At 39.3% G+C, this 13,699-nt stretch overlaps 1 protein-coding gene across 3 annotated transcripts in view; it reads right to left on the reverse strand.

Moving 5' to 3' along the window:
- MAST4 (microtubule associated serine/threonine kinase family member 4) overlaps positions 1 to 13,699 on the reverse strand; it is a 783,557-nt gene that overhangs the window by 546,545 nt on the left and 223,313 nt on the right. For all 3 annotated transcript variants that reach the window (XM_027863400.1, XM_027863401.1, XM_027863399.1), the window contains exon 2: positions 6,897 to 7,050. In XM_027863400.1, coding sequence (XP_027719201.1) covers positions 6,897 to 7,050 — 154 coding nt within the window. The remainder of the gene's footprint in view (positions 1 to 6,896; positions 7,051 to 13,699) is intronic.

Raw genomic sequence — 13,699 nt, forward strand, 5'->3', positions numbered from 1 at the left:
CACCCTCCTGATCCCGCTCATTATCCATTCTGTCTCCCACCTCAAATTACTTTGTATTTCTTTACCAGTATATGAGCTTTATCCCACCATGAAAGTATAATTCTTTTAGGATAGTGACTGCTTCTTGTTTTAAACTTTGTATTCCTCAGTAACAAACATAACACCCAGTCCAGAGAAGGCACTTAATAAATGTTTTGAATTGAATGTTCTTCATTCCGATCTTCCATTAGCCTTAGAGGAACGGGTGATACCGGGATAAATGAGATTCTAGTCTGCCCTTATAAACTATTCATGTGCATCTGAATTCATCTTTTTGATTCTTGTGTTCAAGCACCATCTTTGGCAAGTATTCCTTTTTGAAACAGTAAGTGATATGTATAGTGCATCCTAGGTTTTCAGAGGCAATATTCACTCAATGCCAAAGCCACTTATAAATAGCCATATTTTTGTTAGATTTATCCCCATCTAGATTCCTTTAAAGTTGCTCTTGGAGCTTAATGAGGCACTTGGATGAGAAACTATTCATGCACAACGCAGTACATTGGCTAGATAAACATTTCTGGCTTGTGGTACTCTGCCGCTGCTGTGCTCATAACATTCAAATATTCGTTTTGACCAATATGGAAATCCTACCCAGACTCCTACCTCCTTGATTAGGCAGAGCCTCTTACTAAGAGTGCACTCAGCTGACTGTCCAACCTTGCCCTAGTTAAGATTTTTCCAGCATTAAGTTCATCTGTTCAACAGGTAGGAGGTACAGTGGCTAGAGTGCTGAGCTTGGAGTCAGGAAGACTCATCTTCCTGAGTTCAAATCGGGCCTCAGACATTTACTAGCTGTGTGACCCTGGGCAAGTCACTTAACTCCTTTTGCCTCAGTTTCCTCATCTGTTAAATGAGCTGGAGAAAAAAATGGCAATCCACTCCAGTATCTTTGTCAAGAAAACCCCAAATGGGGTCACAAAAAGTCGAGCACAACTGAAATAACTGAATGACAAGTTCATCATCAAAGAGATAATGCACAATGTTTGCAAGTATCCTTAAATGACCAATTTGTTAAAAAAAAAGATTTAAGTAGTTTTTTTTTGGTGGAAAAGAACTAGAAATTGATGGTGAGGGGATCTATCAATTGGGGAAATATAATGGAACACTATTGTACTGTAAGAAACAATAAAGACCATTTCAGAGAAAGCTGGAAGTCTTGTATGAACTGATGCAGAGTCGAGTGAACAGAAACTTTTATATAACATCAGTTGCAAGGAAAAACATGGCTCCAAAGAAGAGATAGGAGAAGATATTCCTACATCACTCCTTTGCAGAAGGGAGACATCAATGTGTATGTAATACTGTACGTGTATTTTTAGTTTTTTTTCAATGTACTGATCTGTTTTGCAGATAATTTTTTCTTCTTCTTTTTTTTCTTCAAAAAATGTTATTATATCAGATGGTGCACCAGAAAAGGGAAGGTGAGAGATACTGAGCAAAGTTCTGGTGGTATTAAATATACATATAAAGTTCTGGTGGTATTAAAACATACATTAAAAAAATCTATTTAAACTCTGAAAGCCTTAAGAACTCTAATCAACACAATGACCAGCCACAATTCCAGAGGACCATGAAGATGACTCTCCACCTCTTGACAGATAGCTGATGCACTCAGAGTATAGATTAAGACATTTGGGGAATATGGATAACGTAGGAATATTTTGATTGATTATGCATACTTATTACAGGTTTTTTTCTTGTTTTTTTTTGTTTGTTTGTTTTTTTACTTTTCCCCAACATTCTTAGAGAAGAGGAAAGTTCATTCTGGCTCTACACTGGTGGAGTTCTGCAAGCATGTTCAACTGGCTTTGTGTTTTCCCTTCTCTTTGAAGTCATTTACTCAAAATTGTTTCTCCCCCAGTATGTCATTCTTAATTAATCTGCACACTTCATAAAAGAAAAACACTTGCATTTGTTTTTTGCACCAGATGTAACATTACAATACCAGTTGAGGTTATTAATTGATTTAGGCACTAATATTTTATTTCTGTTTTCCTAATTACATGTGTGCATATGCACATGTGCGCACATGTGTGTACGTGTACATACATGTATTGTGTACTGCATGTGTGCATACACACGTGCATGTTTATATTATACACATAGATGAACAATGTGCATGGTATCTGCACAAACACATATCGTGCATAAGTATACATTTCTGTGTATTGTACATATATGTAGTGGTTGTTGGTTGCTTGTTGTCCTTCCTTCTCGAGGACCGTGTGATGACATCACTATGTTGGGGTGAAGGTACAGTGTGTCTGACTGTGGCTGATCAGACCAATATGAGCTCGGAAGGCTCTACCACTGGTTGGGCACAAATAGTCCGCTTGAATATTTGGAGTGGAGATGTCTCTAAATTTGCGCATCTTACGTTTCTTTTGAGCTACTGCAATTCTGCTTTGCTCATACAGCACAGTGCCGTCTTTGATGTGGGCACGCCATGCTGGAAGGTACTGTGCCAGTGTCTACCATGTCATACAATCAATTCCAAAGTTCTTCAGAGACATATTTGTGTATACCATGCACGTGCTTACATATATAACACATGGTCAATTCTGTGCATAGAAATATATTATTATATATACTCATGTATACACAATACATGCCTATGTATGCATATATATGAGAACATGTGTATTGCATGTGTGTGCGTGAATATACATGTATATAGAGAACTGGATAGCGTTGTGTGTGCTGTACTGTATGTGAACTACATACATACCTATAATACATGTGTGGTACATGTGTACAATACATATGTATGTATTCCACCCTCACTCTATCCCAAACACTCAAGCATTCAAAAGAAATGCTGCTTCTCTCTTTATAAAGAAAAGATGCCTTTCAATCCTTGGCTATGAAGTCCATGATGCAGACCCCAGTCCCAGTGACTGTAAATGGTTTCTGGGCATTCATTTACACATCAAGCAGCCAGAAGTTGAGATCCTGACGTTCTCCTTCTCGTTCTGTAACTTCCTTGCTGTGAACCGTCAGGCATACTACAACATCTCCTGGCCGCACTTTATGGGTCTGAAAAATGATTAGAATACTGCCTCATCTCCCTCACCAGGGTACTGGAATATCAGTAAATGTTTACACAGTACTTTTAAGAGACCTCCACGTACTGGGGTGTATAAAAAGTGAATCTCCTTCCCCTTTCCTCACCCCTCCTCCCAAACAACTTCCACCACCAGATGATAAGGTACTCAATAAACTGCAGCCCCTGGGGTCCTGTTGTTTACGTGCCTCTAACCTCTGACCAGCACTGAAGAGAAATTGTCCAATTTTATTTTTAATAAAATATCCTATAGCTACTGAATCAAAATGGTAGTCAAGAAGAAACAATTTGTATAGATTGTTTCAAGGACAGAACCTTGTCACCAATAACTATCCCACTGGGTCAGGGTGGAAGGCAATGATATACTTTTCTATCCCCAAAGCTGGGTGTTTGCTCAAGGATTCTACTATCAGTCATTCAATCAACAAGAATTGATTAAGCAGTTACTGCTTAGAGATCCAAAGGAAAAAAAATATCTCCCTTCCTCCTCACCTACTTGTCTCTACTCCTGGACTGCTTATTACCTTTGTCCCTAGAAAAGTGTCTAGTTTCAACAGCCATATTATGGGATTATGGGATTAAATTATGTATTATTAGATTAGCTACTCAGATGACACCTAAATCTCTGCCACCACCACCACCTGCAATTGATTCCAAGTAGTCAGGCTGCAGTATCCAACGTTCCCAGTAACTAGAAATCTCAAATACTAATCTAGGACGTTTTCCAATGAGAAAATGGGATAACTGTTATCAATTTGTGAACAAATATTTATTAAGCATCTCTTTTGTGTTAGGTACTATTCTAGTGCTGAGGGTAAAAATACAATAAATGAAACAATTTCTACTAATGGGGGTGATGGCAAGGACTGAAATAAGAATACATAGTATAAATATTTTAAAAATACAAAAAGATAAAAAACATTCAAATAAAAGGCTAAAAAAAAAACATTCAAGTAAAAGGGCTCTAGGAGTGGAGGGGATCAGAAAAAAAAAAAAACTTTAACAGGAAGGAGAGCTTATGAAGGAAAAGTTGACTTGTGAAGGAACAGATAGGTTTTCAAGTATGTGGAGGGAGTACATTCCAAGCAGGCAGCTAGATGGTACAGTGAGTAGATTCCTTGAAATCAGGAAGACTCATATTCATGAGTTCAAATCTGGCTTCAGACACTTAACTAAATGTGTGACCTTGGGCAAGTCACTTAATCTTGTTTGCCTCAGTTTCCTCATCGGTAAAATGAGCTGGAGAAGGAAATGGCAAACCACTCCAGTATCTTTGCCAAGAAAATCCCAAGGGGCAGCTATGTGGTGCAGTGGATAGAGCACTGGCCCCGGAGTCAGGAGTACCTGAGTTCAAATCCAGCCTCAGACACTTGACACTTCCTAGCTGTGTGACCCTGGGCAAGTCACTTAACCCTGATTGCCTCACCAAAAAAAAGGCAAAAAAAAAATAATAATGTAGGCAAGAAGTCAGAACAAAGGTGGTAATTGTGAGGGTAGAGAAAAGGGGTCCAGGTACAAGAGATGTTATGAAGTGAGAAATGACCAGATTTGGCAATTTAGCCCATTATATGGAGTGGTAGAAAGTAAGAAGTCTGGGATGATGCCAAAATTTGGACCTGGCAGCCTGGAAGAATGGTGGCATCTTCAACAGAAACAGAAAAATATGGAAGAGGGTTGAGGGACAGTAAATTTGGTTTTGAATATGGTGAGTTTAAGATGTCTCCAGGACATCAGTTTGAAATATCTGATAGGCAAAATTGTATTATAAAAATAAATTTCAAAATCCTCTAGACAGATGTGTAAAACTCAAATAGGAAAGGATCTCTGCTGGCCATATATTAACTAGAAAACTGCCAATTAACATTACCCATGTGGTACTGCATTTTTATTTATTTTGTTAAACATTTACCAATTACATTTTAATCTGGTTCAGGCAGTTTGAGGCTAGCAGCAAGTTTGACATCTCCGCTCTCCAGTATCATTTGGAGACTTGTTTTCATTTTCACAGAAATACGAAGAAATTGTTTATATATTAAGGGATTTTGCTGCTGGCCAAGGTTTGGTTTTCTGGATCATGACTTGAGATACAGGAATGAGCAGTGATAAAATAAGTCCAACAGAAAGCAATATAAAATATTTGTCTGGGACACTTGCAAATCTAATCAAGAGGTCTTTTAACTGAATGTGGAGAGAGAGAGAAATATTCACATCCCTTTAATAAAAGGATTTGTTCTATAAAACTTGAACTCAAAGAGCCGCACTTGAGGACCTAGAGGGCCACACGTGGCCTCGAGGCCGCAGGTTCCCCACCGCTGGAATACAGTAACAATTATAACACAGTAAGAAAACTAGTAGTAAAGAATCTGGCTTATTTGTAAGAAAACAACAGCCAGAAAGATGGTCAATAATAACACTTACCAAATGAGATGATGATGACGATACACAAATGTGCATAAAATGAACAGGAAAAAAGGATCCTTTCAGTAAATTTGGCCTCATAGTTATGACCAAGATTTGGTAGGCAGTCAACTAACATTTATTAAATATCTGCTCTGGGCCAGGCACTGTGGTAAGCACTGGTAACAAAAAGAAAGGCAAAAAAACATCTCTGCTCTCAAACAGTTCGCAGGCTAAAGTGGGAAACAACATGCAAACAACTACATAAATAAACGAGATATATACAAGATAAACTGGGGGTAATCTCAGAGGAAATGCACCAAGACCAAGGATCACTAGGGAAGACCATGCAGATGATGAGACTTGAAGGAACTAGGAGGCCGGGGTAAGGAAGGAGATCATTCCAGGCATGGAAGACAGCTAGTTGACAGGACTATTGGTAAGGCTATGGCCATAAAAGAGCTACTCCTTATCCAGGAGCAAGGCAGGAATAGGATTAGTCCTATCAAGAAAGTAGACTCCTGTGAGAAAATAGACAAACCAGGGATCAGAGAGGCCATCAAGTTTGACCCCTCACTTTATATTTGAGGAAACTGAGGCACATAAAGATTAAATGACTTGCTAATTATCCTGCAGCTAGTCAACAAGCATTAATTAAGTGCTTACTATATACCAGGAAAGAGAATGATAGATCCTGCCCTCAAGTGGCTTAGTAGATGAATGTGAATGTTTTCTCTCTCTCCCTCCATAGAGCTGAAAAGCAAGGGTAGGAGGTGAAAGGGTGGACTGCAGGGGAAGAGGAAGAAGGCAGCTGAGGAATGAAGGCAAAGCTCAGAGAATGAAGAATTGGCTGATCTTCCCCAAAATGGAGATTCCAAGAACTCACAAATGGGAGAACGGGGCTGCAGAGGCACCAAAAGAAGGCAGTTGAGGCATGGTGGTGAAGACTAAAGAATTTAATCTGAGGCAGAATTCAAACTTGGGTCTTCTGGATGTTCCTTATTTTGTTTTATTTTTGTTGTTTTTTAACTCTGAATCAAAGTTTCCTATGTTTGGGCAAATGTCATCTGCCAGAAGGCTTGGGAACCAATACATTTTCAAATGAGCCAATTTTCACAGCTGGGCCTGAACCAAGTAAGAAGCAAACTGACCCAATGGATAAAATGGACTTGGAGTCAAGAAGAACTGGGTTGGAATCCCAGTTTTGACCACTGAAATGAGCTACATGACCCTAATGGTTATACCTCAGATGGCTCCTTAGAACTTCCCTGAGGCCCAGACTGAGATTATAGAGGGGTTTGGGCATAACAGGCTACTCTGGACTCTTCCAAGGAAAAGCTGTAGAAATACTAAACCCAGTAACATCCTGGCAACCCACCCTCCCGGTACTCACCAGTCAATGCTCCCCCGAGGCTCCCTCGCCTCAGCTGTTTCCCATCTTCGCTCAGCTGTCTTTTGAATTTAAGGGATTTTCCAGGGACAGCAGATACATCAGGGTTGCTGCATTTTCGAAATGGCATGGGCGGAGGGGACAATATGTGATCAAGCTGCAAAGACAAAAAAACAAGTGTCACTTTCTGAGGGATCGCATTCCCTCCAAGCCCAGAAGGCAAGACTAATGAGCTATTTGCTTCATATTTCCTTTTCCTCTCTCCCCATCCCATTTTGTCTTGAACTTGATTGGTTAGTTCTGGGAATTGCAGAGATCCAAGGTGGTGTTTTTCATCTGTAAGACTCTCTGCCTAGTAGCAAAATGAGCTTGTGGACAATTAACATACATCTTCAGTTATTCACAGGAGGGAAAGTTACTTGTATATCGATTCTTGGATACGTGCAGGTATTTTCAAAGTGCCACCAACACGCAGATCCATCTGTCATTATACAGTACTTTAAAGGAAATCTGTTACAGGGAAAAAGAAACAATACTGTGTCTTTTGTTTTTGGTTTTTGGTTTTCAATAGACAAAATCACTTGAAGGGAGGTCAGATGATAGAGCAGAAAGAATGCCAGAGTTGGTATGAGGATAGATCTGGGTTTGGGTCTTTTTGCCCACACATTGATTGGAGGACTGGGCAAGTCTCTTAACCTAAGCTTCCATTTCCTCAGCTATTAAAAACATTGCTTGTTTTTTTTTTGTTTTGTTTAGTTTTTTAAATAAAATCCCTCCTGTCGCACCATTAGCCATATTTACTTTAATGACACCTGTAAAAGAAGACTTAGATTCTAGAAGGCCTGGGTTCAAATCCTGCCTCAGAGGACCCTTAACTTTTCACCCTCAGTTTCCTCATCTGTAAAATGAGAAGTTGAACTTGACCAAAAAGTCTCTAAGATCCCTTCTAGCTCCAAATCTATGATTCTAATAATTTTATGAATGAATGGAAAAGTGATAGAGAATCATCCTTAGAGTCAGTAAGATAAAAGTCCAAGTATGAAGTTTTTGACCCTGAACAAGTCATTTGATCTCTCAGTGTTCTGGGTAGCTCACTAAGGCTAGCTGTAAGATTCAAAATAGTTCCTCTGCATTGGTTAATGGGTAATGGGGCAGCTAGGTGGTGCAGTGGATAGAGTGCTGGGCCTGGAAGGAGTCAGGAAGTCTCCTCTTCCCAGAGTTCAAATCTGGCCTCAGGCACTTACTGGCTCTGTGACCCTGGGTAGGTCACTTAACCCTGTTTGCCTTAGTTTCTTCATCTGTAAAATTAACTGGAGAAGGAAATTGCAAACCACTCCAGTATCTTTGCCAAGAAAATCCCAAAATGGTGTCATTAAGAGTTTGAAATGACTGAAACAACTGAACGATAAACTGATCAATAGACTTTTTTCATTACAGAGTTCCATACCCTGATGAAATCACAGGTACAGACAAAAATAATTATTTTTAAAATATCTGCCCAGTTCTTAGGAGAAAAAAATCCATGCTTGAACAGAAGCATATTTTTTTTTTTACTTACATATTGAGGAGAAACAGACTTTCAGATACACAAACGCCCAATTAGATATAAAAAAAGGCACATCCACACCCATGTCCTCAGTATATACCCAGATTCTGACTCCACTGGAGTTGTGCACATGCTCACTTTAAATAAAAGCATTCACTAGACATGAAAGTTCATGTTAGCTCAATGTACTTGAAAATTACAAAGCTGAAATTTCTTTTTTCCGATTTGCCTTTTTTGTTACAAATAAATAAAGAGGGAAACTCTTGTGGCCACAAGGTGGCAATATGCCACTGACATTCTTCAAAGCACCTTTGGGCATATTCCAGTCCAGAAGGACTCAAAGGAACTGGGATTCTGAGACTGAATGTGGCAAACATCCACCCAGTTAAGGTCCAGCTCTCCTTGCAGCATTTCCTCTTAATTCTATATGACAGCTGCATAAAATGCAAATTGTTTATTGTATAAGATTCACCAACTCCTGTATTTATTTTTCACCTTAAGTTAAATTCCTCGGCTTGTAATATTATATTTAATTACTGTGGAGAAGATTGTTATATTAGAGATTAGCAGGGCAGAAAAACAAAACAGGCTGAAGGAAGGTAATTCTTAAGACAGCAGTGGTGTGGTTTCCTTACATAGCCTTTCTGGGCATTTCTCTTTCCTACCAAGCCAGGAAAGATATAAAATGAGGGAGACATAAAAATGAGACAGGAAATTGTGAAAAAGAAATTGTGTTTTGCTATATGACTGTAGAACCATGAGCCAGGATTTTTAATCATAGTCAACCCCTCTATAGGATAAGGGAAATGATCATTTACATCCAAGAAAATGGAGAGGAGGCATATAGCTCTGGAGGAAAATATTTGAAAGAACAGAGCCAAACCCCTGCATCCCATTCCAACCTAACCATCAGATCACACTCCCACCAGGCCTCTCTCTAAATAGGCCATTTTTCTAAATTTTCCTTAGCTTGTCAGTGGCTCTACCATTTTTCTTGCAATTAGTCACAGCATCTCTAAATGGTCCACTGCAGCCTTACCATTTATTTTTCATTTTCTATACTGAATCGAACTCTCATGATCTCTTTAAAAACATTTCATCACACCCAGGAGCTTATGTAAGACATCAGGCATGCCACTTTAGGCCTTCCACTTTAAATGATATCCATTTAATGTTTTTCAACTTTTTCCAAAGTCCCAAAATCACCATAACACACAGGGGCAATGTACATAGCTCAGCATTGGAGCACAGAGGCTGCCTTCAAAGTTGTCATTCACAGGACCCTCAGAAGACCACTTCTAAGCACCTCTAGCCCACAACCTGCTACTGAGGCTTCGAAAACTCCTAACAGGATTTGGGGGTCCTGAAATTCTCCTGGATGGCAGGGACCGCATCACAAGTTTTTTTCCTGTTTTCCATTTGCCTGAGATGTCAAACACCTAGCAGCTTCTGAAAACACATTTGTTGAAATGAAAACTGCTCCTGAGAAACTTACTCCTTTGTTCCCTCAGCCCTGGTTTAGCGAAAAGAGATCTGAAGTTAAGATCTGCACTCAGAACTGCATAACTTACTTAGCCATAGAAGTGGGCACAATATATTTTATTAGAGTGTACACCCAAGACACTTTTTAAAAAAATATGAACCTTTATGGTATAGTACTCAATCACACATGGTATTATTTTCCAGCACTTTGCACTATACCTGGCACATAGTGCACTTGGAAAACCCTTCTTGGCTTGTTGACTTTAACTAGTCGAGCTAAAGGAACTAAAATTTAACTGTTTAAAAAAATTACCTAAGTTTATTTTATTTTTCTAAATAAGACATAAAATGCCATTGGCGGGAGGAGGGGGAGGAAGGAGGCATTAGGGTGTGCCTTGGCAGACATGCTATACCAGGGGTGGGGAACCTGTACCCTTTAAACATGCCTCTGCTTACCTATGCAGACTTGGGAACTTTTGGTCCTTACTCTCCTAGACAAGAGATTCTTAACCTTTTTTGGATTCTGGATCCCTTTAGCATTCTGGTAAAGCCTATGTAGCCTTCTCAGAATGTTTTTAAATGCAGAAAGAAAATACATAGAGATGACAAAGAAAATTAAATTATGTTGAAAGACTGTTATCATTTTTTTTTAAAAAAAACAAGTCCATGGACCCAATTAAGAACCCATGGACTGGGTGATCTCAAAAATTATTTTTGTATTCTAAATCTATGCTCCTATGCAATATTCCATGCCTGAGTTTTCACTCCTTCCTTTATTGTAAAATAAATGGTCTTGGGAATATCTGCAAAGAGAATCAACTTTCCTGATGGCAATGTGACTGTCTGAAACACACGTTGAGTTTCCTTTAAAAGGGAAGAGTTTTTCAATATTCTTGAGACAACTTTAAGGGGAAAAATATTCCAAAACTCTAAGATCTGCAGAATTTTGACTTGGTTGACAAATTCTGACCTGCCTTTCCTAGATATATCACCCCGACCCACTCCCCTCAATGTTCCAAATGACTAGGTCTAAGAAAACACGAGAATCTGTCTGCTCTAAGTACACTCAAAGTTATCACCTTAACAAAATCCCATGGAATCCCAATAAAAAAGGAGATTTTGTCCTATGTACTTCTAAGTACACACCAATTTCTTTCAGCCTCCTCTCACATGGGCCCACCAACCGACAAATATTAAGTGTCTACTATGTGCTAAACACCCAGCTAAACTCTGAAGATTGCAAAGAAAAAAGCAAAACAATCCTACCCTGAAGAATTATAATGGGGGAGGCAACTTGTACATGGGACACATTCTTGCCTGGTGAGCAGTAAATGTTACTAATGAACTTGAACCTTCTTTGCAAAATAGAACTTCCAACATAGGGCTTCTATTGAGTACCACAACTAGGGAAGAAGTGTGGTATAAAAAGGGAAGGACACTGGCCCTTAAGTCAGAAGACCTGGGTTTGATTCCCAGCTCTGTCAAGGGAAAAAGTCACTTCACCATGCTGACCCTCAGTTTCCTCACCTGTATTATGGGAATAATGGGGTGACTAGGTGGCGCCATAGTGCATACAATGCTGGGCCTGGAGTCAGGAAGACTCTTCTTCCTATGTTCAAATCTGGCCTCATACACTTACTAGCTGTGTGACCCTGGAGAAGTCACTTCACCCTGTTTGCCTCATTTCTTCATCTGTCAAATAAGCTAGAGAAGGAAATGTCAAACCACTCCAAGTGTCTTTGCCAAGAAGACCCCAAATACGATCACAAAGAGTCGGACAATGACTGATACAACTCAGCAACAATTTCTATAATTTAAACGAAAATATTAAAATCAAATTGCGTAATATGTTGCATATTAAATTAACACATTATCAAATCCTACCATGAACACAGAGGACCTAACCCCTCTGATGCTTACTACCTATGTTGCCTTGAGCAAATCACTTCCTCAGTTTTCTCATCTGTAAAAGGAGGAGTCAAACTAGATAATGTTTGGGGTCCCTTCCAGCTCAAGCTCTATTAATCCTAAATCATAAAATCCCACTCCATTTCTAATGACTACCTTTAACAATGCAAGCTAACACATTGCCCCCAAAGCCACTGGTCAGCTCACTGGTTACCATCTTTCCTATTTTGTGAATAGAAACATTGTTCCTATGGAACTAAATGCCCCCCTGGGATACTTGCCATCTAATGATGTATTTTTACAACTAGCAATGTTAGGTGGTAGAGGCTGCACAGTTTTGAGAACACTGAGGGACTGACTAAAAGAATGTAAAAGAAGGAAGGTGGACATTGAAGGCTTGCTCAAAAAAACTCAGACCTTGATACCTCATCCCTTCCTTCCCCCCAAAAAATAGGCACTGGGAAAGCATTAATACACCTACATGCCAACTTTACCATTGTTACAAAAATGTTAGAAGAATAATTGATACAAGGCCAGGCATGGTGATAAACATCTGTAAAACCAGCTACTGGAGAGGCTAAGGCTGGAGGATTGCTTGAGCTCAGGAGTTCTGAGCTGCAGAAGGCTAAATTCATCAGTTGCTAAACAAAATCCAATTGCAATACAGCATGCCCAGAGAGCAGGAAGCTGCCTACAGAGGGGCATACCAACCCAGATCAGAAACAGAAGAGGTTAGCAGTGAAGATCAGATTCATGAGTAAGGGATGCATTTGGAGTGTGGGTGACAAGGAGACCCAGTCACCAAAAAGGAAATAATAAATATTCTATACATTTCTATACGTATGTATTATGGGCATTGTGGATTACAGTGTAACTGGAAGAAGTATTTTATAAATAATTCCCTACAAAAGACATTTTTATGGTCTCACAATTAATGGTAAGGTAGAGAGAAGGCAAGAATCTATTATGCTTATTGTTTCTTGACTAGAAAACAGGTCTTTAAATTCAGGAAAGCAAACAGCTCCCTTCAAGACTCTCAAACAAGGTGTCTTCATGCTTGTGTCAAAATCACGCGAGATTCTCTGAAAGATATAGAAATAACATTCAAAGATCCTCTCATGATTAATATAAAGCAAAGCATAAAACAGGAAAAATTTACTTGCTGAAGATATCTGCCACAGTCAGGAAGAATGGCCAGCACTGAGTCTGGACCAAATTGGGATTTCACTATCTAGGGGAGTTTAAATTTTTCCATTTTTCCTCATGGACCCTTTGAGCAGTCTGGAGGTATCTATGGATGTCTCCTTCTCAGAATGATGCTTGTAAATGCATACAATAAAAATACAGGATTACAAAAGAAACCAGTTATATTGAGAGACATAGATTACCAGTTAAAAACCTTTGATAGAAGCCATGATATATCGTTGAACAGACAACCCATAAAGCAGTTTTTCTGTATACAAATCTTAGGCAGACTGGGCATGAACTACAAGTACTGCTCAGAACTGAACAGGAGATAGTGGCCTGAATTACCTTTTGGGAAATTACGCAGGATACTTCAAGACCCCAAACTTTTCCCTGAAGAAAAGGGTCAGCTTTTGAACCAAGAACATTCTTCTAGTGATGCTGTATGACTTCAAGTCATGAAGGACCACAGCCTCCGGTAAGAACCACAGCTAAAGAGTTCCACAGTACAATAGTCAGAGAAACGCATGGAGAATGTGTGATGGCCAAGTCATTGCTAGAATAAGAGATAAGTAAATGACAATCCCTGTGTTACATCAGTAAACCTATAAATGTCAAGAGAACTAGAGGAGGGAAATAGGAAGGGAAGGAGATAAGAGAATTGGGGGTGGAGGTGAAGAATGAT

Source organism: Vombatus ursinus, unplaced genomic scaffold, assembly GCF_900497805.2.
Source record: "Vombatus ursinus unplaced genomic scaffold, bare-nosed wombat genome assembly UNPS02014772.1, whole genome shotgun sequence".
In the NCBI taxonomy this organism is placed as follows: domain Eukaryota; kingdom Metazoa; phylum Chordata; class Mammalia; order Diprotodontia; family Vombatidae; genus Vombatus; species Vombatus ursinus.